Source organism: Neovison vison, chromosome 5, assembly GCF_020171115.1.
Source record: "Neovison vison isolate M4711 chromosome 5, ASM_NN_V1, whole genome shotgun sequence".
NCBI lineage: Eukaryota > Metazoa > Chordata > Mammalia > Carnivora > Mustelidae > Neogale > Neogale vison.
The window spans coordinates 25,619,090-25,644,141 of NC_058095.1; the positions used below are offsets into that span (position 1 = coordinate 25,619,090).

The window sequence follows — 25,052 nt, forward strand, 5'->3', positions numbered from 1 at the left end:
CCAGTACTGAGGGCTCAATCTCACACCAGATCATGACCTGAGACAAAATCAAGAGTCGGGCGCTTAACCAGCTAAGCCATGCAGGCACCCGAAATAGTTGTTATTTTAAAAGCAAACCAACCCCAGGGGAGAAAAAGCCCATAAACTAAAATGAAAATAGCAAAATGAAAGAACATTTCTAGGAACTATGCAGCTCTTAAAGTCAGTCTTTAAACGTATACAATAGTGGTGAAAATCTAAAACTAGATTGTGATAATGGTTGCACAGCTTATATGAATTTCCTAAAGAAAATCATGAATTAGTACACTTAAAATAAGTGAATTTTATGGTAGATAAATTATATCTTTAAAAGGCTGTTAAAAAGGCACATAAGCAAGCCTTTTATCTAAGCAGTAGTAAATATGGTCCTGTTTAGCCTCTCCTGTACTTAAAACAAGATACCATTTTTCCCTATCACATTGGCAGGGTTGCTGTGTTGCCTTCTTTTTTTTTTTTTAGCTATAATATGCATTTTAGGTTAGAATATAAAGAAATGGCCATAATGTATTAAGTGAAGAGAAGTAAATTACAAATTGCTGTGTATCACATGGGAATTTCATATATAAGACTGGACAGAGGCCTAGAAAAAAATGCCCCAAACTATTGTACCTGTCTGATAGGCTCACAGATGACTTATTTTCTTTATAATTTTTACTTTGTAATTTTTTTCTGACTACCATGTATTCCTTTTGTAATTTTAACTGGTTTTCTAAATACTAAAAGTAATTAAAACAATAGGAACTTTTTTTAATGTGAACATTTTTAATTTTTTTAAAGATTTATTTATTTGAGAGAGAAAGAGAGCATGTGTTCAGGAGTGCATGAGCCGGGAGAGGGGCAGAGGGAGAGAGAAACTCAAGCAGATTCAAGTGGGGCTGAGGTGGGGCTTGATCCCATGACACCAGGATCGTGACCTGAGCTGAAATTTAGACTTGGAAGCCCAACTGACTGAGCCACCCAGGACCCCTTACAAGAACTTTTTTTTTTTTTTTTTTTTGAGATTTTATTTATTTATTTGACAGAGAGACAGTGAGAGAGAGGGAACACAAGCAGGGGGTGTGGGAGAGGGAGAAGCAGGCTTCTTGCTGAGCAGGGAGCCTGATATGGTGCTCGATCCCAGGACTCCGAGATCATGACCAGAGCTGAAGGCAGATGCTTAACAACTGAGCTACCCAGGCGCCCCCATAAGAACATTTTTTTTTAAAAGATTTTATTTATTTATTTGACAGAGATCACAAGTAGGCAGAGAGGCAGGCAGACAGAGAGAGAGGAGGAAGCAGGCTCCATGCTGAACAGAGAGCCCGATGCGGGGCTCGATCCCAGGACTCTGGGATCATGACTGGAGCCAAAGGCAGAGGCTTTAACCCACTGAGCCACCCAGGCGCCCCCATAAGAACATTTTTAAGGCCCTTGATAAATACTGCAAAATTGCCCTCCAGGAAAGTTACACCAGTTACACTCCTACCAGCAATGTTCACTTTCAGTTTTGAATCCTATCTAATTTTGTTTTAGTCAGCTCATATTTCTAATCTTGGTATATCCCTTCTTATTTCTTTGGGGTTCCAGCACTTCCCCGTTAGTGTTCTTATGGAATCTCATTAGCAGGTCTTTCATTAGCAGCACAGAAGGATTCAGGCATTAACTAGGATAGACTTTGAATGAAACCTATGAAAGTGTATGTTATTATCTTTGCATAGATACTACTTAATCAGCGTTCCTCAGAAACCTTTCTTTGGTATGACTCTTAAGGCACAGAACTAGCCATTGATGATATTGTAGACTTTGGTCCGTATGGTTCTGTCTCAGAGGGAATGACAGATTTGTGATGTATCTGGCTTCATTACAAGGCTTAATGAGGTTCCATGTAGGTTCAGATTAGTTCACTGGCCTTTGCTTTCACTCTTCAGCAGCCAAGGAATCTACTTTCAGTTTGTGTGGTTGATTATTTGTGTGACATACACACAAATTTCTTGTGGTACAAAATATCTACCAGGATAGGTATATTGTGGAAGTATTGTGAATGGATCTTTTTTCTGTACTTGATCCCATTTTTAAGAGTTAATGAGCTATTTTTTTTTAATGAGCTATTTTTTTTAAGATTTTATTTATTTATTTGACAGAGAGAGAGAGTGAGTAAGAGAGAGCATGAGAGGGGAGAGGACAGAGGGAGAGCAAGGCACCTGATGCGGGACTCGATCCTGGGACTCCAGGATCATGACCTGAGCTGAAGACAGTTGCTTAACCAACTGAGCCACCCAGATGCCCATCCATTTTTTTTTTTTAAGATTTATTTATATATTGGAGAGAGAGGGAGAGAGGGAACACATGAGGGGAGAGGCAGAGGCAGAGGGAGAGGGAGAGCAGACTCCACTGAGAGTGGAGCCCAACACAAGTCCCTCTGATCTCACAACCCTGAGATCATGACCTGAGCCAAAATGTAGAGTCGGACACTTAATTGACTGGGACCCCCAGGTGCCCCTTGAATCCATTTTATTTATTTATTTTTTTAATCTTTTTTTTTTTTTTTTTTAAGATTTTATTTATTTACTTGACAGACAGAGATCACAAGCAGGCAGAGAGGCAGGCAGAGAGAGAGGGAGAAGCAGGCTCCCCGCTGAGCAGAGAACCTGATGCGGGGCTCGATCCCAGGACCCCGAGATCACGACCCGAGCTGAAGGCAGAGGCTTAAACCACTGAGCCACCCAGGCGCCCCCTTGAATCCATTTTAAATCCACTAAGGGATATTATCAGTGTACCCTTTTAGTAAAATAAAGAATCACTCCCTCTCTGTTTTTGTTTTTGTTTTATACACGAAATGTCACATATTAAATTTAGTTGATAAGGTACATACATATTCTCACTTTTCATTATCTCTGCTAACAGATTACTAATGCAAAATATTGGATAATTTTTTAAGTCAATACTTAATTTTTAGAAATAATTAGAGACTCAACTCTGACATAAATATTCACCCCACTCAGTTCCTAGGCCTACTTATGGTAGAGAATCATCTATAAATAATTCACGAAGCTGACATTACTCACTGTATTGTGATAATTTTTTTCTGGGAAAATTTTAGCAACTGTTCAATACAGCTTGCCAGTTATCAGTAGTTGGGAATGCAAGTCAACTTTTAATTATGCAGAGGCTGATTATTCAGACTACAAACTGTTCGTGCCCTGTACTGCTCCTTCCTGCTGCCTACCTTTTAGCATTTTCACTGCTCATTAGCACATACACCAGAAGGTAGGCATTGGAGGGGGGAAGGGAGGGTAAACTAAAATCTGCCGAATACTTAAGAGCAGCTCTGATGAGAGATTTCAATACAATTTGTGGGACTGTTGACTCCAATTGAGTCATTTGGATTCCCTGTGAATTTTATTGACTTGTTCTGTTCTCGTCCTCCATAGCAACAGATAATAGAATGGTCTGCAGAGAGACTACATGATTCCTGTATTTAGTGTTTTCCTTTCTAGAACATTTCCACATGGTGGTTCATGATATTTTCTTTATTCATTGCATTTGTCCCTCGACTACTTCAGTTCTTCGGAGACTGGTGTGTTGAAATTCCTGGCATACACAGTGATGGGACAATTAGCTGATGGCTTTTTAGTTCTGCGGAAAACTGAAACCTTCCCTCTGAAGTATGAGAATCATTCAGATTTCAACCAGTTCTGTTGAAAATACAGTTTCCCTGGGGCACCAGGGTGGCTCAGTGTTAAAGCCTCTGCCTTCGGCTCAGGTCATGATCCCAGGGTCCTGGGATCGAGCCCTGGATGGAGCCCTGCCTGCATCGGGCTCTCTCTTCAGCAGGGAGCCTGCTTCCTCCTCTCTCTCTCTCTGCCTGCCTCTCTGCCTACTCGTGCTGTCTGTCAAATACATAAATAAGTCTTTAAAAAGAAAGAAAATACAGTTTCCTCGTGCTTCCACCAAGGCTACCAGACACAACTTGAAGCCTTTCTGATGCCCAAGGTTATCTATCTTGTGCATCCGTCTCCCTGAGATGGGTAGGTATGGCTATTACAAAACCCACTCAGATCGGCCATTAGTCTAGGAACCTCTGGTTAAGAAAGTGTCACAGCGTAAACTTGAGTGGTACTAGTGTTTTTGTTTGCCCTGAGGCTGTTATTCTTATGTAAGTTTTCTGCCTCCTTCTCCTGTCTGTCTTCCTGTCTCCTGCCATTGTCAGAAAACCTGCCTCTTACTAGTTCTGTTTCTCGACTACTCTGGGCTGAGGAACTGAATAACCAAGCCATTTAAAACCGTGGCTAAAATAAGAGCAAATAGGACTGCATGAGAGGATATAGACCTCCTCATCTATAAATCTAAGTGTGGGAGCTTTGGTGCAGAAATAGCCTCACTGCTTGAAGGCCTTTTCCTTCCTTCCCAATTTTCAATCATGTCGTTAAATTGCCGTTTAATTGTGTTTCTAAGAAGAGATTGTTTGGGACATGAGACTCTCTTGAGTAGGGCCCTTCCACAGAGGTTTTAGGGTTTTTTTGGTTTTTTCCCCAAAGATTTTTTTTGTTTATTTTTGAGAGAGAGAGAGACAAAGTATGAACACTTGGGGAGGGGCAGAGGGTGAGGGAGAAGCAGGCTCCTCTGAGCGGGGAGACCAATGTGGGGCTCGATCCCAGGACCCTGGTATCATGACCTGAGCCCAGGACAGACATTTAACCAACTGAGTCCCCCAGGTGCCCCCAGAGAGGTTTTTTCAATGACAACTGCTGCTGACTGATTTCCCACAAAGTTGGGACAGACGGCTCAAGGAACCAGGTAAGCTTAAGAAATACGATTTTTTAAAATATATTATAAACCTACTTAGTTTGAGAGAACAATGAGGTTACTTATTCTATTAACTAACCAAAGACCAGTTAAACAAAAGCAGCTTCAACTATAGAAGCCTTTGGGAAATAACCTCAGCAGGTACTCTCATTTCTGTGTCCTGGTGAACATTATGAAACTGTCTATCTAGAAGGCTCCCGACTGACAGTTCCTTTTTTATTATTATTATTTAATGCATTCTAATCTTTGGATTTTTTCTGGAATTGAGACACAGTGGTTAGGTTCCAGGATTCCGGTGGACTTTTCATGTGTTCATTTGCTTTGCTTCCTGGGGACGAGGGTTTGCTGTGAGTCATGTTCCATCTGATGTCTATTGGATCCGGCTCCGGAGCTCTGACTCAGATGGGCTTCAGGCCCAGTGGCCCAGCTCATCTTCTGAGGGATGGACGGCGAGGCCAAGACTAATGTCCTGACACATTTTTCCTTTTTCCTGCAGCGCTTTCAGGATCTGAAGAGAACAACGTCACCAACAGCAGGCAGGTCCGCCTTGCAACAGGCATCTTCCCTGTTGTCAGCCTCCTGAACCACTCCTGCAGCCCCAACACCAGCATGTCCTTCGTTAGCACTGTCGCCACCGTCCGGGCATCAGAGAAGATTGCAAAAGGGCAAGAGATACTGCACTGCTATGGTGAGCCCTCCCTCCTCATCACGGGCCACCCTTCTCTGGCAGGAAAGGACAGTGCGAATGAGAACGAGCAAACCCCTAGACAGGTGAAGGCAGTATACACTGAGGCCAAAAAAAGGGGGGGGGAGGCAGCTCCTGGCCTCCTTCCTTGGCCCTGTTGTGTCTAAGCTATCATGTATCTCCCTGCTTAATTCCATAAACTTCCTCTTCCAAAAAACGGGCAAAGACTAGCTTTAGGGGTTTTTTTCCCTTGCAACTTGGAAGCTTATTTCTCTATCTAGTGCCACAAATGTTTAAGTAAGGGTATTCATCGCATGATGGAGGATCGCCCCTGCTGAGCTGAAGTTTTTGTAAGTAGCGCTCAACTCTCCCTTGCCTTCAACATCGGCCAAGTGTGGTCTCTCCACAGGGCCTCACCACAGTAGGATGGCCGTCGCCGACAGGCAGCAGAAGCTGAGGGCTCAGTACTTCTTTGACTGCAGCTGCCCGGTGTGTCAGAAGGAGAAGCACAGAGCCACCGTCGGGCCCCGGTGGGAGGCATTCTGTTGTGGCCGCTGCGGAGCGCTCCTGCAGGTAAAGCTCTCTCCTCCCTTCCTCTCTCCACATTTGCTGGAGCTGATCCATCATCCAGCCCGGAGGCCGTACATCTTCAGGAGAGGCTGAGAGCCGCAGTGTCTTCCCCTTCAGCCCATCTTGCCCGCATCTTTCCCCGGAACTACATGAGAGGCTGGATGTAGGCCCCCTGTATCTTGCAGATAACAGAAAATCCCCCCTGAACCAGTCTGGGGTTGGGAAGACCTGAGAAGTTATTTGCCCAAGTAAATCACTGAAAGGTCCCAGGACGAGGATATTTCGGCTAACGACTTTTTTTTTTTTTTTTCTTCACTTTCTTCTCTTATCAGGGAACACACACACGGGATAATCAGAGATCCAGGGGCTCAGATAATGCCACCAAGACCCAGTTTCTCTCTGCCTTCCTCAACTCTGCTTTCTCGATTAGCCAAACAGACTTCCTCTGGTGGTGGCAAGATATACAGCCTCACAGCCTCTGGCTTGGGAGGCTAGATGTGTGTTCCTCTAACAGCAGGCTGGGCAAAAATTTTATGGCATTTCATTTACCTGATACCCATGGCTGGTGGCAAATCAGACTCCCATCATTTTCCTCCAGCCGTTTGGCTCAAAGGAATGGGTCATGGGTCAGATGCAAGCCACATGGCCACCAGGCACTGGCTGTGGGCGGGTGGGAGAGGATTCCCAGGAGAAATCACGTTGCCATTGCCAAATGAGGGTCTAAACACTGGCATTTAAAAAACAGCAAATGGGGCACCTCGGTGGTGTGGCTGGTTGAGCGTTCAACTCTTTATTTCAGCCCAGGTCGCGATCTCAGGGTCCTGGGATCAATCCCCAATGTGGGCCTCCATGCTGGGCATGGAACCTGCTTCAGATTCTCTTTCTCCCTCTCTCTTTGCCCCTCTGCCCTAAAATAAATGAATAAATAAAAAATAGCCAAAGTCCACCTCAAAAATTTTCTCTGTCAAGGAGATGGTATTCTTTGGGGAGCTGTAAGTGTAATGTAGAGCTGGTCGTGTTGTAAAGCTGAAGTTACAAACCTAAAGTCAGATGTGGGGAGGCCTCTCCTGGCATCTCTTCCTATTAGTTTTCTTTTCTTTTTTTTTTTTTTTTAAGATTGATTTTATTTATTTATTTGTCAGAGAGAGAGATCACAAGTAGGCAGAGAGACAGGCAGAGGCAGAGGAAGAAGCAGGCTCCCCGCTGAGCAAGGAGCCTGATATGGGACTCAATCCCAGGACTCTGGGATCATGACCTGAGCTGAAGGCAGCCGCTTAACCAACTGAGCCACCCAGGCATCCCTAATATATATATTTTTTAAGATTTTACTTATTTGTCAGAGAGCAAGTGCACACACACAAGCAGGGTGAGTGGCAGGCAGAAGGAGAGGCAGGCAGAGGGAGAAACAGATACCCTGCTGAGCAAGAAGCTTGATGCAGGAATTGATCCCAGGACCCTGGGGTCATGACCTGATCCAAAAGCAGGCGCTTAACCGACTGAGCCACCCAGGCGCCCCTATTTATTTATTTGAGAGAGAGAGAGAGAGAGCACTAGTGGGAGGGGCAGAGGGAAAGGGAGAGAGAATGCCCAGCAGACTCTGCACTGAGCATGGAACCCAATGCAGGGCACCAAAGAGTTGGATGCTTAACTGAATAAGCCACCCGAGCACCCCTGGCTTTTTCTTTTTCTTTTTCTTTTTTTTTTTTTTTTTTTAATGGAAGTATCATTGGCACACAATGTCGCATTAATTTCAGGTGCATAACAGAGTAATTCAACGACTCTATACTCTGATGGCTTCTTCATAATCACTGGAAATCTGTCCATCATCCAAAGTTCTGGACCCATACAGACCCATGAGAGGGGTATAGAGACAGAAGGAAACTCTAACCTGTGCCAGTTTAATTTTGGTCAAAAATTAAATCTCAGGGAGGGATCGCCTAGGGCTTTCATTAGAGTTGCTGCATCAAACCCAACTGAGTCAGGCTTTGGTCATGGTGTATTATTAGGGCATCTCTTTGCCCCATAGGGTTGGAAGCTGCAGAGTGACCCTATAATGTAAAACACATGCGGTGTTGCTAACCGATGGGGGTACAGGAATAAAGACAAAACTGGCTTTCACAGGGAGGTGACGTTCTGAGCTGTGGCAGCACGTCCTGTATGGAATCGGTCAGCAGGGATCACCTCATCTCCCGGGTACAGGACCTTCAGCGGCAGGTTGGGGGTGCCCAGAAGCTTCTCGGAAACGGTCAATTAGGTGAGACTTGCTTCCTGCTTTGGTCCTTCAGCCCCTCCCTTTGTATTTATTCTGGGATCACCTTGGACTTGAGGATCCGCAGTGATGACTGAACAATTACATGTAATTATCCCCGTGCCAGCCATAAGATGGCTGCGCAGGCCAGTGAGACAGAGCCCGAACTGCCCGAGTTTGTGCTATGTCCTTGAAAAGGGCCAGATGATTTAAGCTGTTGTTCTCTTGGGCAGCAGAGACCTTAAGTTCAAGTACCCCATGATGACTAAAGGGTTATCTCTGACATCCGTGATCTTTGTGCTGTTCCAGAAGTTCGGTGTCATTTGTTTTAATTCCAGGGCCTAATGGCCTAATTTCCTAGAGAGATTGCTCTGCTCTCCTCAGAGCCTCCTCTCTTCTAGGGAGCAGTGGAGCCTGCGCCTAGAGGACAGAAGCATCCTGCTGTTTTCAGAGAGGCTTGTGGAACTCCACATTATCCTTGCAAACTCTGTCTTAGAACTTGACGTCATAGAAATTTATTTACCCGACTTTGTGAAAGTTGACCTTAAACTTAAATATCTAAGTCAAGAGATATGATGATCATAAGTGGAATCTTGCCACTTGAAGTTGGAAACCCAGGGTCCACGTGGGGAGGCCTCACCTCACACCTCTTCTGCTGAAAGAGAAACTGTGAGAGAACAACAGCTTTATGGGAACAAACACTGTGGGTCTGTCACAACAAGGGGACAAAGTGGGATTTCCCCATTCGGCCCAGCCAGTATGGAACTTAAGAGCTGGGTTCTCGTTTCTAGGACTGGGTCTATGTAGTAACGAGGCCACCTTCCTTTGCTTTGATAGAGCAAGCCATTCAGCTGTTGTTGGGGTGCCGACACGATGCCGAGAGCTTCCTGTCACCAGAACACAGCGTGGTAGGCGAAATGGAGGATGCCCTGGCCCAGGCGTACGCTGCCTTAGGTATGGCACGTGTCTGTCTTCATTTTCTGCTGCAAAGACCATGTGTGCCTCATGCGTTTGGTCCTGAGCCCAGCCTCATCTGCTTGGTCACCTCTCAGTCTTTGAGCTGAAGCTGTCTTCCCCTTCCACTGAGCTTTCCTCACCCTGAAAATGTTCATCCACAGTTGACTGTGGTTCTCTTCTGGAACCAGATTTCTCTTTTCTCTGCAGGGGACTGGCAGAAGTCAGCTGCCCATCTGCAGAAGAGTCTCCAAGTGGTTGAGGCTCAGCATGGGCCATCCAGTGTTGAAATGGGCCACGAGCTCTTCAAACTGGCCCAGCTCTTTTTCAATGGGTAAGTCTTTCTCTGGTTTCCTAATGCCCTCTGGGCCACACACTTTTTTATTAGGCTCTTCAGCGTTCCTTTTCTCCTGTGGTGCTTTTAAGCACATGGAAACTTCTCTATCTCCCCTTTAGGAAAACTCCTTTCCTTCTGTTTTGCTGATAAACTGGAAGCTCTAGAATTTCCTCCTGAGAGATACAGGGAAAACTCTTAGCACTGAAGGACATTCTTAGGGAGCAGTTGCCATATGGCCCTACCACCCGCATCTCGGCGGCTCTCCTCAGCTTTCTGCTTCCTCACGCCTCCCTACGCCTCCCTCACGCCCTCGTTCTCAGCACCTTCAACTCCAGGGGACCTTCCTTCCCCCATCCTGTTCCTCTTAAAGCAGTTGTTTTCAACCAGGAGTAATTTTGCCCCCAGGGGACATTTGGCAATGTCTGGAGACATTTTTGGTTGTCATATCAAGGGCGGAGGCCAGAGATGCTGTTAAACATCCTGCAATGCACAGGACAGCCCCCCACAGCTAACAGTTATCCGGCCCAAAATATCAGTAGTGTCAAGGCAGAGAAACCCTGCTTTGAAGATTTAAAGGAAAGAACAGTCTATGCGGATGTCATCCATTTTTGCCACTGAGATCATGGGGAGGCCCTATTTCTATATGCAGCATTTCCTTCCAGCCTTGATAAAGCTGCCATCGGTGCACTTGAGGGCGAGGCAATGTATGAAGCTCGATTCTAAGATTATGAATGATCTGTGGGCCTGACACCTGAGACACAGAGGCCTCCCACTGGGTCAAGAGAACAGGGCTGCAGTCAGGTCTGGGGTGGGCTTGGTTACCTGAAGGTGAAGACTCCTGAGTAAACCCTGGGATAAATCCCCGATGGAACCCTTTGAGATTTGCCTGTTTCTCAGGACCTTAGAATCTTCATGCTTTCTCTCATCACTTTGTTTTCAAACTCTGCCTTGCAGTGTGCTTGTGAAAGTCTCTCCCCTACCCTTCTAGAGTGTGAGATCCTTGAAGACAAACTGATCTTCGACAACTTTGTATGCTTCACAGGGTGGGAGTAGGCCCTTGATTAACGTTTGCTTGACTGAATGAGTGGATTCACTCCTTTTACCTCCTTCGGTTCAGGTTTGCGATCCCAGAAGCACTGAACACAATTGAGAGGGCCGAAAAGGTTCTGCTGGTGCACTATGGCCCTTGCAGTGACGAGATCCAGGAGCTACAGAAGATGAAATCTTGCTTATTGGACTCGCCACCCATCTAACTGGGGCCTTCAGTGTAGGATCCCAAGGTTTTCAGATAGTTAACCACCCTCCCGTAAAAACTCCCAGTTTCCAGAAAAGATGTAAAACTAGTGTCTGGAGAGCCTAAGCCCTTTAAAGGGATTTTAGCTGATCTGCAGGCATCTGGATGTTAGCCTGGGCTTTTGGCGAGACTCCACCTCACTAAATGATGATCGTCTGTTTCCCTGGAACATTCCTGTGGTTTCTAGTAGTAATGAAATGTTACGTACCACTCCAGTGGGCACTTATGCTCTTAGTAGTTGTGTTGTAATTGAAAAATAATTATTAAGCAAGAAATCACTGAGGCTCCTTACTTCCAGAGACACCATTTCATGTGTGGTAGCTAGCTTTCTCGAATTCTTTGTTAAAACTAGTACGGTGAAATTGTGAGTAGAGAAAGAAGTATGGGGCCACTTTATTGTTAGGCAGTCTCTTCCTGGGATGGCAACTCTAAATTTATCTCCTACCAGTTTTCCAGTTTTTATTGTCTGCCTCTCCTTCTGTACCCTTGGCAGACCTCCTGACCAAACACTAATACAATCAAGCTTATGATAATGACATGGGGGCCTCCTTTCTCCTGAAAAGAGACTCCCTTCTGCCGGACCTCCCCAGACTGGGAAAGGAAATCCAACTGCAGGAGTCCTGAGCCACTTGGAGGTGTCTTTAGAAGGTGCCCCAGAGCACTGGCATTGCTGCTTATGGTTTCAGACTTGAGCAACAGAAGGGAGAGGTGATAGCTCTTTTCTGCCTGGATGTGTAGAGCAGTAGTCTAGACTTCCATCCCGGCCAGGAGGCTGGGAGACGCACTGTTTTGAACCCAGGTTGCCGTGTCACGGTCTGGGACCAGGTGGGTCCAGTGAGTTAGTGGAAAGGAACATCAGGTCCATGGTGCTTTGAGAGCTTGACACCCTCCCCACCCCAGTCTGCCCAGGAAGTCCCCACTGCTAGCCTCAGCCTTACAGTCAGGAAATGAATAGCCTCAAGATGTCTGGCAGGGGCTTTTCAGGAAACTTGAGTGTTTAGAACACAGCTTACATTCAAACATGTGAATGAAGGTCAGGCAGAAGCTCATTTAATTCTTCTTTCTACTCATTCCCTGTGGCAGGGTACAGTGGCCAGTGAGGTTTTTTTTTCGTGGAGATAAATTTTTCTTGTTGAAAATTTAGTCCTGAGGACAGTTCTATATTCTGTCCCAAACACTTGTTGTGTTTCGTGTTCCTAAAAAAAGGTCGTGTTATAGTCTGTAAAATAGGCATGCTCCCCTAAAATGAATGTGTTTAGAATTTTAACATGTCACATTCCCATTTTAGGTGTACTTGGGAGCTTTCCTTAAATGCTTTATGAAACATTTCCTTAAGTTACGACTTACCTCTCCTATCTGCCCATGTGTTAGCTTGTGTTGTCAGGTGATATTAGCTTGACTAGGGGGATAGCTGTGCTTGCATGAAAAGCTAAAGTTTTGGGGCGCCTGGGTGACTAGCCGGTTGGGCGTCTGCCTTCAGCTCAGATCGCGATCCCAGGGTTAGGATCGAGCCCGGCATCTGGCTTTCTGCTTGCCAGGGAGCCTGCTTCACCCTCTCCCTCTGCCTGCCGCTCCCTCTGCTTGTGCTCTTTCTGTCAAATGAATAAGTGAAAGCTTAAAATAAATAAGTAAAAATAAAAGCTAAAGTTCTGGGGGGCATCTGGGGTGGTGCAGTCGGTTGAACAGCCGACTCTTGGTTTCGGCTCAGGACGTGGTCTCTGGGTGGTGAGATCAGGCCCCGAGTCAGGCTTCACGCTCAGCCTGACGTCTGCTTGAGATTCTGTCTCTCCCTCTGCCCCTCCTGCTCGTGCTCTGTCTCTCTTTCTCTAAAATAAAATAAATAAATCTTAAAAAAAAATTACCCTAAGGTTTGATTTATTTAAGAGCATACCCCACTGATTGTAGGGGCAGGAGATGCCCCCTTGGAGATTAGTGGCCCTAGTGCATAAACACTTCCACAGCAGAGACTCCGGCCCTGCATTATACCGTGACGATAACTACAAGCTTTTTGAAGTGGTGACTTTCTGCAGAGTTTAGAGAGAGACCCAGGCTATAAGTATAGGACCAGCAAATCTCAAAAGGGCTATTTATCTTCATATTAAACTTAACAGAGCTCAAAACAGGAGGAGGAACAGGGCAACAAAGGTTAAGGATAAAGCACTTTATTGCAAAGTATACACTGAAACAACATGGGGGCAGGCTTCCTGTCATATGTAATCTGCCATCCCTCGAGGGTTTTGTTCCTCCAGGGTATTTAAACGTGAAACTGCACCGTTAAATGCCCCTGGGGTCCAGAATTTTGCCTATGAAGAGAAGAGCCCCTGTGTCTGTGTCTCTCAGTACAAAGATGAAAGGTTGGTTAAGGTGATAGTCCAGGGGAAAGGTGAGGCGGGCAGGCTGGAGCCCTGGGCTGGGTGTGGTGCCTGCCCCATCCTCGTTCCACTCGAAGCCAGATCGATGTTCCACTTGGGTAAGTTTAATAGGTTTGCCTGTGATCTTGCTAAAGTCGGGCGAATCAAACAAGGATTGCAGTTCTGCAGAAATTGAGAGAGATTTCCATTAAAACGCGGCCTTCACCCAGCCCCCTGCGCAAGAGTAGAGTCCTGGTTCTTAAATCCTGATTCTCAAGGAGGCAGGCAAGCTGGGAGTAGAACCCCACTTTGGACCTTCCGTGAGGTCTGTAGACTTCGGGGCTGGGTAGTGTTCAAGTGACTTGCCCAAGAGCACTCAAAAACCAGCGAGTGAGATTAAGACCAGAAACCAGTTCAACAGACCTGTCGTTTGAGAGGCAGTGTTCTGTTAAGAAATGTAGGGACTAAGGAATGCATCTGATAAGGGCAGTTCATGCCTCCCCGCCAGTGTTAGTAGAATTAAGGAATCGTCCATGGCCTCCCCACAAAGCCACAGAGCTCTTGAGTGCTGCTTAGCAAGGCAGAAAGCTCAAAAAGCTCAACCCCACCCACCCCAAGAGCAGAGTGGTCTGGCAGACATACTCATCTCCTGCAGGGACTTAGTGACTTCGCCTTCGTAACTCAGCTTCAGCTTGGGAATGGTCAGGACTGCCTGAATAGTCTTCAGTTCTCGGTCTATGTCATGAATGAACTCAGAGGTGAGGCTCTCTTCTATTATGGTCAAGTTCTGGGTTACTTTCAGAGGCAGAAAGAAGATGATACTCATGCTGCCAGTCAGGGGCAGCTGGGCAATCTGAAACCGCAGGGAGGGAGCACGTGGGTTAGTTCCTTGGACCCCGAGAGCCCAGGGCTAGACACACACACTCCAAGCTGCCTTCTCCTCTCCTGCTGTGGGGTTCCCTGGCCGTGATTTCCCCAGCCCCTAATCTCTTTAACAACTGTCCCTCTTGGCCATTGCCTTCTGGCTACAAGATGTTTACTGAAGTTCCTTCAAAAAAACGTAGGTTGTTGTCTTTTCTTACCTTAGCCTAATACCGACTGAAGTTATGAGCTGAAAGAATTTTCTCCCAAAGATTGTCTGCCAGTAGTTACTGATCAGCTGTTATTTACAGAGCCCTGGACTAGAACCGGGGGGTGTTGAGCATAGGAACACAGAAGCAGTAATAAAATGGGTCTTTGGGGGCACCTGGGTGGCTCAGTCATTTAAACGTCTGCCTTTGGCTCAGGTCACAATCCCAAGGTCCTGGGATTGAGTCCCGTGTCGGGCTCCCTGCTCAGCGGAGCACCTGCTTCTCCCTCTCCCACTCCCCCTGCTCATGGTCTCTCTCTCTTTCTCAACAATAAATAAAATCTTTTAAAAAATAAAATAAAATAAAATGGGTCTTTGGAGCAGAGGTTCTTAACCTTAGGTCTGTGGGACAGACAACATCAGGAGTCTTAACAGCCCCTGAACCCATATACAGAAATGTATGTGTGTGCACACACGGCATTTCTCTCAATTGTTTTAGGCGTTTTGTCAGATTCCCAAAGAAAAAGGTTTAAGAACTACCGACTTAGAATTAAAGGATGTCAGATTTGTGAAAGACTTAGAATGCCAGCCATTTAGGGTGTGTGACCATTTTTTTTTTTAATTTGGCTTTGAATTCTAGAAATAAAAGTTCCCCCCAAAGAAAGAAAAAAAGGAGAGGCAGAGAAAGAAGGGGAAAAAGACAAGAAAACACCAGCATGTGATTTGCCCAGTCTTGGCCCATTTCACATTATCTGTTAATCCTTACAGCAAACCCTAGGGGGATGAGTTTTGAGACCCATCCTTCATTTTAAGAAGAAAGGCTCAGAAAAGCTATTGACTTGCTGAAAGCTACACAGCAGGCAGAATTTAGACAGCTGTCCCATCTCAAAGGTCAGCCTATTTCACTATATGCCATCCTGCCTGTCTCTGTCCTCCCCTCTGCCCACCACTCATCCAGCCCCTACACACCTTGCAGTTGAGATCAGAGTCCAAGCCATAGCGTAAGATGGCCTTAGGGTCTGACATCATGGGGACTCTCACGGTCCTCTCCTCATCCAAGTGGAAATCCTGAAGGGAAGTCTTTCTGGAGTCAAACTTTGTTACCCACTGCCCTGAAATGAAACAAATGGGAGTACCCTGAGCCCCAGGAGACCAGACAGGCATTGGGACTGGGGCTGGGAGACCAAAGCCTATGGTTGAAAGGCGCCTGCCTAAAGGAATCTTAGAGGCCCTGACACATCAGGGAACAGCTCTCTCTGAGAACGTGCAGGCTGGACTATGACATGTCAAGGATCTGAATACCTTCCATATAGAGACTCGGGAGGAATTACTGATTTGACCATCTGGATCATACAAGTTCTGTGATGGCCTGGGAGAAAAGTCAGCTGGTACCTCCTTTCGCAGTGAGGTGTCTGGGGGACAGGATCAGAGGAGATCGGGCTGCAAGGGACCCCGACATCACCCCTCTGGAAAATCACTAAAGCCCAGAGGGGCAGAGGCACTAGCAGGTGCTCAAACAATGAGGTGGTAACCAAGCTCCCTACGTTGAAGTCAACTTTTAATATGCTGGCCTGTAATGGCTTCTCTCACTTTCCGGAGATCAGTGCTTCAAGTAGGGCCTCTCTCGAGGTCAGGGTCCCACTAGCTACTGCCTGATAGAAGTTACAGAAAAGCATTTCAAGGAGAGGTTGCCCCAAATCCCATCCAAGTCTTCTCTGAATGGGGCCAGCTTCACACGGCCTGTGGAGGAGTCTCAGGCACGTCACCACGGCAGCATGCTATGAGAGAACTAATGGTATGCTGAATACTTGTGCCCTGGGCACAGGGCTCGGCTGGTGTGAAGACACGAGGCAATGTAGACAGCCTCTGAAGTAAGTGTGTCATCCCATGTCAGAGGTGAGGCCTGTGCAGGGCTCGATGCCAGGGAAGGCCCAGCTGGGCTTTGACCCTCATCTGACTCCAGCACGAATCTCACGGTGCCCACCCCCAAACAGGCCCCCGAGTGCTAGCACTTTCTTCTCCCTGCTAGGCTTTGTGCACGGTCTCTTAACACTTTGTAGACACACACCGCAGGTTTGCCTGGGCCCAGAAGATAAGCACAGAGCCTTCAGGCAGGTGCCTTCCCCAGGTCATCCTCTGGCTTCACCTCTCAGTTCCTACTGAGCTCTGTCTCTGACATCCCCCCTTCCCCAGCCCCTCTGACACCCACCCTCCACCCTTGGCCAAAAGAGAAGTGGAGCCCTCACCCTTGAAGTGAGCCACACCAAGGAGGAGAATGCTGACTCCACTGGGTATTTCCTGGGTGGACCTAGCGATTTTCCCTTTCATCTGGGCCTGCACCCAGTTGTTAACCTCCTGAAGGTCCAAGCGAGGGTTGCCGGTCAGGATTCTGGGCCTGGTGCCATAGGACTTCTCCAGTGGTGTGACAAAGCTGGATTTTATCCGCAGCTCTGGGAAGAGATGGAGTAGGGGTAAGTGTGCTCTGAGCTCCCAACCAGCATCTGCTCTGAGAGAGCGCACCAGGCTGAGGTTCTGGTTTACCACTCAGCAGGCCCTGACTTCCTGCCTAGTGACTTCCTGTGACTTGCCCAGACTCCCAGCCAGCTTCCCCAGGCGCTGGGCAGGGAACAACAAATTTCACTCATTGCTGTTTCTCTTCAGGTTACCACACTCCCCGGGCCCTCCCACCATCTCTCTCAGTCTACTTCCTCTTTCTGATCCCTTTTGATCTCATGGGGCCTCTTCCTGCCCACCAGCACCAGGCCCAGCCTGGGCAGACGTGATCTAGTGTTTAGAAAGAAACACCCCGGGTGCCTGGGTGGCTCATTTGGTTAAGCAACTGCCTTTAACTCAGGTCATGATCCTGGAGTCCCGGGATCGGGTCCTGCATCAGGCTCCCTGCTCAGCGGGAAGTCTACTTCTTCCTCTGAGCCTTCCCTCTCTCATACTCTCTCTCTCAAATAAATAAATCTTTAAAAAAAAAAAAAAGAAGAAAAGAAAAGAAACCGCCCACCACCATAGAGCATAGAGCCCCAAATTCCTCCAGCATCCCGGGCTAGCAAGGTGACCTACTCCTTTCAAAGATGATCCGGGAAGCACTCTTGAAGTTCTTCTCAGGGGCAGTGACGGCGGCAAGGAGCTCCTTATAGGTGCCATGGATGTCCGGGTTGCTGATCAGGTCATAGTAGAGGGCCCGGTGGATGGTGGATTCTGTCCGCTGTTCCGCTCCTGCCAGAGACCGGGGTGGGAGCCTTAATACCTGGCCACCAGGGCCCAGGTCAGGCCAGCTCCCGGGGTGGGACACCACGCTCTTGGTCTTCCACTGTTCATACTGGTGGCATTCTTGCTGGGCAAGAAATTCGAAGGCAGTGGAAGAAAAACAAGATTTTCCTCCAGCAGGTGAAGGCCATCAGGCCTAGAGAGAACGACAAGGGCCAGAGGGAGGGTTCAAGCCCCCGTGCTTCTCTGGCCACAGCCCTTACCAGAAAGTTTGGTGATCACCTGCTCATGACTCTCCCCGCGCCCCCCCACGCCGCCAGGAACTCAGCTGTGACCAAGTGAAGGCAAGGACCACCCCCGCTTGTAGGGGGTGGCACGCAGAAGCTTGTGTTAAGAACGGAGTGTCAAAATCATCCCATCATCAGTAAGTGGTCGTGAGGCCATGTCCCCAAGTCAGCAGTGCTCTGCACCCTCTGCAGAGCTGGGGTCAGGGGTTGTAGGTACACGCAAAGGGACCCCAGTGGGCTGCTCTCTCACCACCTCTCTGCAGGGGCCACAGGCCGCTCCAGGCACCCCAGGCTGTACCCATCTGAGAACTCACCCAGCGAGAGCGCGGAGAGAGCGGTAGCCACACTGAGGGGGGATAGCAGCACGTTGGCAGCTGGGCTGAGGCCGGACCTCACGCGGTACAGGTCATACCCAAAGTTGGAGATGGCCGCTGCTAGCTTATTCACAGGGACCTTGAAGAAGGGGTCCTCCTCTTCCATGGGCACCCCTGTGGTGTCGGGAGCTGGGGCGTCCTGGATTTGAGTACAAGGGCCATCAGAGATGAGCTGTGTGTGATGGGAACCCTTGTTGCTTTGAGTGGGATTGTCCTTCTGGCCCCTTAGAGACGTCCTGGCTGAGTACCCTACATGTAGCCTAATGTTAGAAGGAGAGTATGATCCTGGATCCTGCCGGAGTTCTTGGCTGGGGACAGGCAGTCCCACATAGAAATTAGCTGACCAGGTTTAAACACTAGTGACCTGTGAGCCTCAGGCCTGTAACATACTTAAAAAGAGGGAGGAGGGATGCTTGGGTGGCTCAGTTGGTTAACTGTCTGTCTTCGGCTTAGGTCATGATCTCGGGTCCTGGGATCGAGTCCTGAGGCAGGCTCTCTGCTCATCTGGGATCCTGCTTCTCCCTCTGCCTGCTGGTCCCCCTGCTTGTGCACTCTCTCCCTCTCTCTCTGACAAATAAATAAGATCCTTTTAAAAAGAGAGAGAGAAAGAGAAGAGTGCCCTCCCTTCCAAGGAACCTTGCTCTCAGGCCAGAGCAAGCTTTCTGTCTTCCCCCTTGCTAACTGCTTCCAACTTTCTACCCGGACCCTCCTGTGATTCCCCCAACCCCAGTCCCATCTTTCATGGCCCCTGATCGCACAGCATATTCTCCACAACTTTTCCCTAATCACCCCAAGCTGAAGGCCCGTTTTGGTTTCCTGAACTTTTTAGGGGATCAGCTCCCACTTACATATTAACCACCTACCATGTGCCAGACTGTGCTGGTTCTCTTCACTGGAGTCACTTCATTTCCTGCTTGTTGATCTATTTGATCCCTCAAAAGACTGAGTTCCTTGAAAGCAAGATCTGAGTCCTTTATATTTCTGCCCCGCCCCAGCCCCTACAGAGCAGGTATTCAGTAGGTAAAAAGTAAGTGACTGGCCACGAGAGCCCTGCAAGGGTAGTTTTGGTTTCTCTTTAAAGATTATTTATTTGTGGGATGCCTGGGTGGCTCAGTAGGTTAAATCCTCTGCTTTTGGCCCAGGACATGATCCCAGGGTCCTGGGATCAAGCCCCACATCAGGCTCTGTGCTCAGCAGGAAGCCTGCTTCCTCCTCTTTCTCTGCCTGCCTCTCTGCCTACTTGGGATCTCTGTCTGTCAAATAAATAAAATCTTTTTTTTTTCTTTAAGAGTATTTATTTGAGAGAGAGAAGGTGAGCGCACATGCGCACTCAAACAGGGGAAGAGCCAGAGGGAGAACAGGGAGCTCAATGCGGGGACTTGATCCCAGGACCCCAAGACCTAAGCCAAAGGTAGAGACTTAACCTACTGAGCCACCCAAGTCCCCCTGGATAGGTATTTTTAATCCCATTTTACAGATAAGAAAGAGACTCGGGGGGCGCCTGGGTGGCTCAGTTGTTGAGCATCTGCGCTCAGCTCTTGTCATAGTCTCAAGAGTCCTGGCATCAAGCCCCACATTGGGCTCCCTGCTCAGCAGGAAGACTGCTTTTCCCTCTCCCACTCCCCCTGCTTGTGTTCCCTCTTTTACTGTTTCTCTTCTGAAATATAAACAAATAAAATCTTTTAAAAAATAAATTTAAAAAGAAGAAAGGAGAAAAGGAAGGAAGGAAAGAAGGAAGGGAGGGAGGGAGGGAGGGAAGAAGGAAGAAAGAAACTGACTCAGTTCAAAGTGACTTGTCTACAGTAACAAAGCTAAGAAGTGAGAGGTAGAGCCAGAACTCTCGACCATGTCCAGGACTCCAGCCAGTAGCCCGAGCTGCCCTGGGCCCGAGCTGCCCCTTAGCCTGAGATTCTTAGCATCTGTCTCCACAGTCTGACCGTGCTTCCTCCGGACAGAAAAGGGACCTTTCTGCACGCTTACATCTTCACTGCACTCTGGTTGCTATTGGAACAAATATCCAGGACCACCATCCTGTCAGTGAGACCCACGAGTGCCCCAAGGTAGTGAGAAAAGGTCTTCACTGAATGGGATACCCCCGGGGTTTGCTAGACTGCCTTCACTTTTCACCTTCTGGGATCTTATTTCTTTCTCCGCTGTGTTACCCGAAAGGCAAGGCGAGATGTTTTCTGTCTGTTTTGCTGAAGGAGAAATCCAGGCCTTATCTACACAGGAAGGCCAGAGTCTGGCCTGGAACCGGGGTGTCTGTCCCATCCCCCTTGCTGCCTGCTAAGGAGGGGTGGGGATTGCCCACACCTCGCCTCGCACCAACCCCGCTGACCTCCTGGGGGCTGCCCGCGCTGTCCTGGCAGCTGCTGTGTGCGAGGAGGGCTCCAGTCCAGAGGAGAAGCACGAGGGCCTGCATCCTGAGCCTGCAAGAAAACAAGAGGGAGTGGGCTGTCCCCCTCACCCACCGCCTGCTCCGCCAGTCACCCTGAGTGGGGCGCAGGAGCTTGCCAGGACGAGGCACCTTACCTCCGACCTCCCCAGGCTGGAAGCGGACCTTCAACTTGACGGTCCCTCCCTCTGAGTGCCTTGCCACCCCTCCACCTGCCTCATGGCCTACAGCCCCAGGATGAGTCTGTGCTTTTGTCCCCCTGTGTGTGTCAGGAGATCTGGGGGCCTCAAGCCCCAGGGTCATGGACTCTGGGGACATGGAGACCCAGCAGTGGGCTCCTCTGTGTGGCTGTGGCCTAGCAGAAATGCACAGCACAGCTCTTCTCTGGAGACACAGGACCAGCTCATGATACAGAATTTGGGGTAATGTCAGAATGGGACAGAATCTAGTTCCCATAGGTAGAATTACAGAACACAGAGAAGGGAGGCATCTGTTCCAGCTCCTCGCCATCCCCAGGAAGTTCTCAGACCCTGTCCTTGAATTACTCTGGTCTAGAACCTGTGGCCTCATAAGGGACTCATTCCCTTCAGAGATAGTTCTCTATGGAGAGTTCTTACTCTCCTGCTAAAGAGCACTGGGTCTAGGGGCCGAGAGCCTGGGTTCAAATCTCGATTCTGTGTCTTAATAGCTCTCTTGAGAACTCACAGCATCTTCTCTTGCAAAATGGAAAGCAGATAGTTCTTGATATGAGCAATAAATCAGGTCACGTCTCCAAAGAAATGAACAGCACAAAGGCAGGTGAGCTCTGCAGTGATCCTAGAGCTAAAAATGTATCTCCCTACACCTGGAACCCCAGGACCCCCCTTCTCTCCTAGGAAGCCAGATCCTCTGCCCCCTACTAGCTCCAAAATAGCTCTTAAACCCTCGGAGCTTTCTTTCCTTCAGGTTAAACAACCCCAGGACCCTTCACATCCCCAGCAGCGGCCTCTTCCAACCAGTTCCCTCTAGCCCCTGAACCACAAGGGAAAAGGGAAATCTGGGGGCAGAGTTGAGGGCTCCATGTCTGCCACCATCCCTCAGCCTCCTGCACTTGCCATGTCCACGAACTCACCCCTTGGAGTTAGGATGTGGGGTGGGAGGGGAGCTGGGAGGTCCCCAGCTGGGAGGTCCCGCAGATAGGATCTTCCAAGGGGCCTTCTCTTTAAAAAGTGGGACAAGATCTCAGTAACTAGGACCTTCGGTTGGTCCCTGTCTCGCCCCCACCACCACCCATATTGCCAGGTCACCAATTTATAACATCTGTGTTCCCTGACCCTCACCTGCCCTATGCAGACACATGGACACACTGGCCAAGGCTCTCCGGCACGTTCACGGTCATCATTTCTATGCCCATCAATACCCTCCCACACGCGCAGCACGCATACTTTTCTGACTTCTCAGAGCAAATAGGAAAGTTGGGAGTGGGATGTGTGATTTTTGGTGGAAGTCCTTAGAATCAAGCCAGATAATCCACTGGACAACACTGGAGAGATGAAAGGCAACGAAAGAAGGGACCACCTTCCAGAGTTTGCTCAGTCTGTGGCTGGACTGCAAGTGGGAAGTAGCCCAGCTTTCTTCCCAAACCCTGATCTGGAGCTTGTGTCCCAGAGCGAGTCCCACAGACCCCAAGTCCTCACCCAGCTGCTCTCCTGCCCAGCTGCCCCTGGCGCTCAGAGAGAACCTCCCCTTGAGCCACGAGGACAAGATTTCTTTAATACCAGCTAGAGACCCAGAACACCAGACAGTCTCACAACTGCTCTCTCCGCCCTCCCAGCCGCACCCCAGAGCTAGGAGGAGTCTTCTTGCCTGAGCCCCAGCAGACTGGTGTATCAGAGACCACAAAATTCCCTGAGATTTCTAGGCGGCAAGGGTATAGGAAATGCTATTACCGCTAGCACCTCTGGCCCCGGTAGGGAGCTAAGACAGGAGGGACACGGGCCTCAGCCTGGCATAGTGTTTAAGAAAACCAAGTTCATGGGGCACCTGGGTGGCTCAGTGGGTTAAAGCCTTTGCCTTCAGCTCAGATCATGATCCCAGGGTCCTGAGATCAAGCCCTGCATCGGGCTCTCTGCTCAGCAGGGAGCCTGCTTCCCTTCCTCTCTCTCTCTGCCTGCCTCTCTGCCTACTTGAGATCTCTGTCTGTCAAATAAATAAATAAAATCTTAAAAAAAAAAAAAAGAATGAAAACCAAGTTCACAGTTCAAATGCGCTTGGAGGTCAAACCTTCTCTGTAAGAGTCCTCACAGAGTCAGTGCAAGCCCCAGGTTGTGGGATCATGATCCCTATGTTGGGGGACTGAGGACTAAAGATAAGGTGAGGGACCCTGGCCATGAAAAGCACATGCGTCCCCAGCTGGCCCACAGCCAGTCGCTGGGACAGGTAGTATTTTCATGGCCTCTGAATCCTCCACCTCCCCACCCTAAGGATGGAGGAAGAGGAGAGATTATGGAGAGCCCCCCAAAAGGGCCCTGGGAGGGCAGAGAGTCAGAATCTACATGGGGTTGGGGGTCCCTCTGAGCCCACTCGATGCCCTGTCCAAGGTGATTGTTCTGTGTGGCCTGAGGGCAGGCAGCCGCCGCCTGGCCAGGGACACAGGGACACTCATGCCATCCGTCCAAAGGGCAGTATCTAAGCCAGACTCCTGTCCCACTAGGAGTGGGAGGGCATGGGGAGGAGGTAGATATTCTCTCTGCTGGGCCAAGGTCAGGCTTTCCTTTCTGCCGCATTTACCAAAATCAGGAGACACTGGGATTTTGTGATCTTGCCTTCCAGCTGGGAGGATAAACTTGAGCCAATACATGTGTTTCAGATTAAACCCAGTTGTGAGACAAACACCATCCCTCCTCCTCCTCCTTCCAGCACCACACAGCCTAAAGCCACATGGCAGTGGACCTCCTGGGCAGTGCAGGGAAGGACACCGCCCTCCCTCCTGGCTTTGGAAGGGCGGACCCGGGCGTGCCCTCCAGGCCCACTACCTTGGCGACCCTGCCAGTCCCCAGGCAACGTTCCTTCTCGAGTCTTGGAACCTGAGTGAGTGAGGCCAGGGGAACCCATGGGTTTCGCTCCGCACACCCCAGGAGGACTGGGCCCTAGAAGCAGACCTCCCTGGCCCCCTTGGCCTCCCACCCTCAGCCCAGGGGCTGTACTCCTGGTGGACGGGCCTGGGCCAGACGATGATGGGGTTTCTGCGAAGCCTGTGGCTTTTCTGGGGCCCAGACCCTCCTCTTGCTGTGGCTTACCCCCAGGAGCAGAAAGAGTGCGGGCAGCCATCCTCTCCAGCATGGGCCACAGGCCCCCCAAACCCCCCACACAGGCTGCACTAAATAATAGTCATTGTTTGCCAATGGCCAAAGCCCATAGATCTCCCAGTGTTCACGGGCAACTAATTTGGCCAAAGAGAAGAGGTGGGTGCTGGATCGAAGGGCCCAGGTGTCCTCCCTTCCAGTCTTCTGCAGGGCTCAACGGGCTAGTAGTGGCTTGGCTTGGAAATCAGCACCAGCTGAACTTGAAAAAGAAGCAGGGAGCTGAGCCTAAGCCAAGACTGGACTGGGCGGGGGGAGCAGGCTGCCTCCCGACTGCCCCAGGGAAGCCCAGCTCAGGGGCAACCTCCTTCCTTGCGGAAGGGGGCACAGGGACCACAGAGCCCCTCTGAGGTGCTGCTCAGAACTAGCCTGCAGCTGTGTCCCCTGCCCCTTCCCACCACAGCCCTCCCCATGGCTACCCACCCACTTCATTCAAAAGTCTTCCCAGCCTCTCCTCCTAGTGGGGCTTGGAGAAAAGTGGGCCCTGGGCCTTTGAGCCCCAATTCCCTCTGCCCTCTCTCATCCTCTCACCCCGGGGTCCAAGCAGCAGGGGCCACTGTCCCCCGACCTCCTCTCCCTTGCATCCCTCTTTGCTGATCCCTGGAGTGCTCCTGCCTCCCCCAGCCCAGGGGACCCTCTCCAGTCTTGCCCAGATGCTCTCGCACCGGAGGGGGAGCTGCTTTACCTGTGGGTGTGCCGCAGTTGCCACTGGCCTAGGTCTGTCTGCACACTGAGGGGCTCCAGCAAACACCCAGAGCTTTTGCAGCGCCTCCCAGTCCAGAGCCCAGCAAGCTTCAGATTACAGCTACTCCTTTCTTAAAGCGACCTGCACTCAATTCAGATTCTGTGATTGCATCATTGCCTGATGTTAACTTTTACCCACTGCTGCCCTTCCACCCCACATCCCCAACACACACACACACACACACACACACACACGGCAGACCTTCCTCCAGGGCCCTGGCCTGCCTCCTGCCTGAGGTCCCACCCCCAGAGGGCACCCTGGCCCACTTGGGTGGGAGACAGGGCTGAGGAAGAGTCCTCTGGAGGAAGCCTGGAAAGCAGGCCAGACCAGAGCAAACCCCACTGCTGTGCTGGGACTCT

General features: G+C 49.4%; 2 protein-coding genes across 4 annotated transcripts in view; one reads left to right on the top strand and one right to left on the bottom strand.

Annotated features, from left to right (window-relative positions):
* Positions 1 to 12,420, top strand: part of SMYD4 (SET and MYND domain containing 4) — a 54,866-nt gene extending 42,446 nt beyond the window's left edge. For both annotated transcript variants that reach the window (XM_044248165.1, XM_044248166.1), the window contains exons 6-11: positions 5,321 to 5,512; positions 5,919 to 6,082; positions 8,201 to 8,333; positions 9,165 to 9,281; positions 9,492 to 9,615; positions 10,736 to 12,420. In XM_044248165.1, the coding sequence (XP_044104100.1) occupies positions 5,321 to 5,512; positions 5,919 to 6,082; positions 8,201 to 8,333; positions 9,165 to 9,281; positions 9,492 to 9,615; positions 10,736 to 10,871 (866 nt within the window). In that variant the 3' untranslated portion in view covers positions 10,872 to 12,420. The remainder of the gene's footprint in view (positions 1 to 5,320; positions 5,513 to 5,918; positions 6,083 to 8,200; positions 8,334 to 9,164; positions 9,282 to 9,491; positions 9,616 to 10,735) is intronic.
* A 638-nt stretch (positions 12,421 to 13,058) lies between these two features.
* SERPINF1 (serpin family F member 1) lies at positions 13,059 to 24,760 on the bottom strand. Of its 2 annotated transcripts, XM_044248167.1 has the most exons (8): positions 24,634 to 24,760; positions 20,551 to 20,641; positions 18,153 to 18,351; positions 17,405 to 17,560; positions 16,579 to 16,782; positions 15,302 to 15,444; positions 13,906 to 14,116; positions 13,059 to 13,446 (listed from the first exon to the last, which is right to left on the bottom strand). In XM_044248167.1, the coding sequence occupies exons 2-8, from the start codon at positions 20,632 to 20,634 to the stop codon at positions 13,187 to 13,189; spliced, it is 1,257 nt and encodes a 418-aa protein (XP_044104102.1). In that variant the 5' UTR covers positions 20,635 to 20,641; positions 24,634 to 24,760; the 3' UTR covers positions 13,059 to 13,186. The 2 variants fall into 2 exon arrangements, with proteins under 2 accessions (XP_044104102.1, XP_044104103.1); XM_044248168.1 differs by lacking the exons at positions 20,551 to 20,641; positions 24,634 to 24,760 and adding an exon at positions 19,076 to 19,190.
* Positions 24,761 to 25,052: the final 292 nt, after the last annotated feature.

Excerpts from the sequence above, each read along its gene's own strand:
- SERPINF1 (XM_044248167.1), bottom strand. The coding sequence starts at position 20,634 with ATGCAGGCCCTCGTGCTTCTCCTCTGGACTGGAGCCCTCCTCGCACAC. Across the intron at positions 15,445-16,578 it reads TGGTGTGGCTCACTTCAAGG|GGCAGTGGGTAACAAAGTTT; the intron begins GTGAGGGCTCCA and ends GTTTCATTTCAG. Across the intron at positions 13,447-13,905 it reads TAAGTCCCTGCAGGAGATGA|AACTGCAATCCTTGTTTGAT; the intron begins GTATGTCTGCCA and ends CAATTTCTGCAG.